The sequence below is a fragment of the Octopus bimaculoides genome, chromosome 17, assembly GCF_001194135.2.
Source record: "Octopus bimaculoides isolate UCB-OBI-ISO-001 chromosome 17, ASM119413v2, whole genome shotgun sequence".
Lineage (NCBI taxonomy): Eukaryota > Metazoa > Mollusca > Cephalopoda > Octopoda > Octopodidae > Octopus > Octopus bimaculoides.
This window is the reverse complement of record NC_068997.1, coordinates 27,864,840-27,868,842: the sequence shown is the minus strand read 5'-3', so window position 1 is coordinate 27,868,842 and position 4,003 is coordinate 27,864,840. Positions and strand designations below refer to the sequence as shown.

Below are 4,003 nucleotides of genomic sequence, written 5' to 3'. Positions count from 1 at the left end.
GCCCTGTCTACCTCCTTGTTCCACCACCACATTACTCTGGGTCGGGAGGGGACCTTACACCACCCACAAATCTGGTCGGTGGCTTTCAACAGGTTGTCCCGCAGAAATCTCCAATTGTCTTCCACATTGTATGATGCTATATCCCCTTCTATTTCGTTAAATGCTTCAAGTAACTTGTCTCTAAGTCTCTGTCTATTTGCAGGGTCTTTAAGCTTCCACACCCTTCTCCTCCAAGCCGGTCTAATTCTGGGCACCCATTTTGCCTTGATCCCAAAGTCGCTAACTACTAATCTATGTTGTGGGGTACATTCTTCGCCAGGGTAGGTTTTGGCATTTATAAGCCGCCCTCTTTCCATATATTTATATATATAGTATTATGGGTGGTATCTGGAATACTAATTACCAACTTGCTGTAATTTTAACATAATATATTAGTAATTAATTAACATTTAATGAATGAGGATAACAATGGACTGTTATTTACAACGTAATCTCATGTAAACTTGGCATCTATTACTGCTAATTCTTTGTTTTACTTTCCATTATACAGCAAGAAATAATTACACACAGAAATTCTATAAAATTGTCACCAATTCTACAGCAATTGTCTTCTTTGGAACCGTTGTTGTTGTTGTTGTTGCTGCTGCTGCTGCTGCTGCTGCTGTTGTTGTTGTCGTTGTTGTTGTTGTTGTTGTTGTTGTTGTTGTTGTTGTTTTGACCCCCCCCCCATGTCAGAACTGATCTAGCAGACTTATGATTAGAGATAATTCCAGTTGTGGCATTTTCTTAAGATTATGTAGGATCACATTATTGGTGTCCCTTCTTTGTTTCACCCTTACGTACCAACGTGTCTGAACTGGCCCCTGATTCTATGACACAAAACCTTCAGTTTTAACATTATTATGATTATTATTATTTCTTTTGTGCAGAAAACTGCAAACCTCATGGTATCCACATAGCCTTTGGTAACACAACACAGGACATAGTGATAATGTGGTCATCAGTGGTCAACTGTTCCAGCTCTGTGAAATATGGTGACACCATGTGGAACAAGAATTACAAAGCAGAACCAACTACAGTGTTTTTCAATCTTACCAACTCACTGGCAAGACATTACTACTACCATGCTGTACTAAAAGTGAGTTCTCCAAATCACCATTGACACCATCATGGTCGTTATTGTTATCATCGTCATTATTGCTGTTGTCATTATTGTTGCATCATTGTGCTATCGGCATCATTGGTCATTGTCAGCATCCTTGTTGTCTTCCTCATAATTGTTGTCACCACGTTTGTTGATGTCATCATCATCATCATCATCATTGCTATTGCCATTAACATCACAAAAGCATGAAAGGCTAAGTTAACCTTAGCAGGATTTGAACTCAGAATGTAAAGCCCGACAAAATGCCAACAAGTATTTTGTCCAGCATTCTAATGATTCTGCCAGGTCACTGCCTAAATAATTATAATCAAGGGCTTAACTTTTGAGTGTCTGGTATAAGATCTTCAAACATGTGGTCAGATTATGTCGTGTAACTGTCAGAACAGAATTTTAGAAAGAAAATCAATATCAGTTAATAAGTTTTTAAATGTCAATGGATATATATACATTCTTCTCATTATAAAAACAATGTTTTTTTAGAAAGGAGAGTGAGAACAAATAAGAAAGAGTAAGCCTTATATAGGTGACAGGCTGAATAGAGATAAAAAGGGGGCATGGAGATGAGGAGATGAATGAATTCAAACAGCCGATGAATTAGGAATATAATTAGTGGTATCAGTTGTTTCTAGTCTTTTGTGAAAACATGTCTGGCTCAGTAGAATATTGGAAACAGACGAGGATTGGCAGCAGGAAGGGCATCTGGCCTTTGAAAAATCTGCTTTAAAGAATTTTCTCCAAAATATGCAAGCATAATGAAGTGGATGGTAAAACAATGACAATATCATCATCATCCTAACCACCATCATCATTTAGCATCCGTTTTCCATGCTGGCATGGATTGGACTGCCTGACAGGATCTGGCCAGGTGGAGAGCTGCATCAGGCTCCAATTGTTAGTTTTGGCATGTTTTCTACAGCTGGATGCCCTTCCTAACCCCAAAATAGGATTTTATATATATATATATGTATCCATTATATATGTATTTCCTCTTTTCTAAACTGTCTGTTATATATTCATGTTCCAGAACCTTAAACCAAATGCAACATACTATTACAGTATAGTCAACAGTAAAATGGTGACTCCTGCCTACTTTAAAACACCACCAAAGGGCAATGTAAGTAGACCTTTTTTTTTGTATTTATTTATGTGTGTGTGTGTGTGCACCAGCATGTCAAATTAATGGATTAATGATCTATTCATTAAAGTTTGATGATAGATTATACTTAGGGTTCTAATATAACATCAAGTACAATGAATTTGTGTGTGTGTGTGGGGGGGTGCTTATGTGTATGTGTATGGTGCAAGTGTGTGTATAGTGTATGGGGTATGAAGAGGATTTGTCTAAAATGATTTAATCCTTATTATGTCTGTCTGTACATGTCATACACACACGCATGCACACACACACACATACACATTGTAGACAAATTATAATAAGCATATATAGGTGCAGGCATAGCAGTGCGCTTAAGAACTTTGCTTTGCAGCCTTGTGGTTTGGGGTTCAAATACATTCTGGGCAAGTTTGATGTTTATTACAGCGTTGCATTAGCCAACGTTTCGTGTGTGGAATTGATGGGAAGAAGTTATGTGGAGGCATACGGCTCAGTGATTAGAGCATTGAACAAAACACTTCATACCAACAGATACACACTTAAAAATATACAAATGCACAAAAAAAAATATATCCAAATCTATAACCACTCAGACATGCTCACATATACAGCCATTGTATTATTCATTGTCTTTTCAACAGGAATGGTCCCCTTCGTTTCTCCTGTTTGGTGATCTTGGAGTGGAATCCCTCATTCATCCCATTCTAACCAATGAAGCATTGTCTGGCAAATATTCTGCCTTCTTCCATATTGGAGATTTTGCTTACAACTTGGAAGACAATGGTGGACAGGTAATTATGGTTCTCTATCCGTGACAGAGTGCTGAAAAGTTCCTGGCCTTAAGGGCATCACGAAAGGCCTGGTTGGAGGCCCAACCCTCCAAGTTTTTACAGAGCTTTGAAAAACTAAAGGACCGCTGCAATAAGTGTTTGAATCTGAGAGCGGAATATGTTGAATAAAATCATAATTAACTGATCTTCTTGTATTTTCTTTTACCCAAAGCCAGGAACTTTTCAGCACCCCCCCTCGTATATCGATTATTTACTGTTGTTGTTGTAGTTCTTGTTGTTTAGCTACAGATCAACTGTGATCAAGTAGACTTATAATCAAAATTGCTCCAAGGCCATTGTGGACCCTTCATGACTGGGACTACATGGAGGATCCTGTTTGTTTGGATTGTGTTCTTGCTGTTGTTGTTTAGCCCCAGGACAGATCTCACTGAGAAGAACTATGATCAATGGCCTTTCAGCTGTGACATTGTCCTACTTGTAGAACTTGGACTAAATTTTCAAATATTTAAGTTGTGATTTGGGAGAAATTTGGTTGCTATATCTTTGAGGTTGAGTATTTGCATTAAGACTTTCTCGTTTGCTTGTTGTTGTTAGTCAGCTGGTCACTTCTGTGGTAGAGCAGAATGCTTGTGTGTGTGTGTGTGTGTGTGTGTGTGTTTATATAAGTATATATATATATATAACAAACTTTGGTTGTAGAACAAACAACAAATTTAAGGTCATCCACTTAATATATCACATCTCGAACATTTAATCGCATATAAAGAAACATAATGCTTTTTCTATACATAGAATACGGATGCACAAAATCACAGAAGATGAAACAATACTTCATTTAGACAGGCATATAGAAAAAAGTGAGTACAGTCTGTTGCGTATAAAAAAAATTTTTTTAGACACTGAAATACTAATTTATTAATTTTAAAAAAATTT

General features: G+C 37.2%; 1 protein-coding gene across 1 annotated transcript in view; it reads left to right on the top strand.

Moving 5' to 3' along the window:
• Positions 1–4,003, top strand: part of LOC106872651 (acid phosphatase type 7) — a 39,134-nt gene that overhangs the window by 16,360 nt on the left and 18,771 nt on the right. The window contains exons 2-5 of the mRNA XM_014919714.2: positions 930–1,138; positions 2,190–2,279; positions 2,921–3,090; positions 3,863–3,927. Of these exons, the coding sequence (XP_014775200.1) occupies positions 930–1,138; positions 2,190–2,279; positions 2,921–3,090; positions 3,863–3,927 (534 nt within the window). The remainder of the gene's footprint in view (positions 1–929; positions 1,139–2,189; positions 2,280–2,920; positions 3,091–3,862; positions 3,928–4,003) is intronic.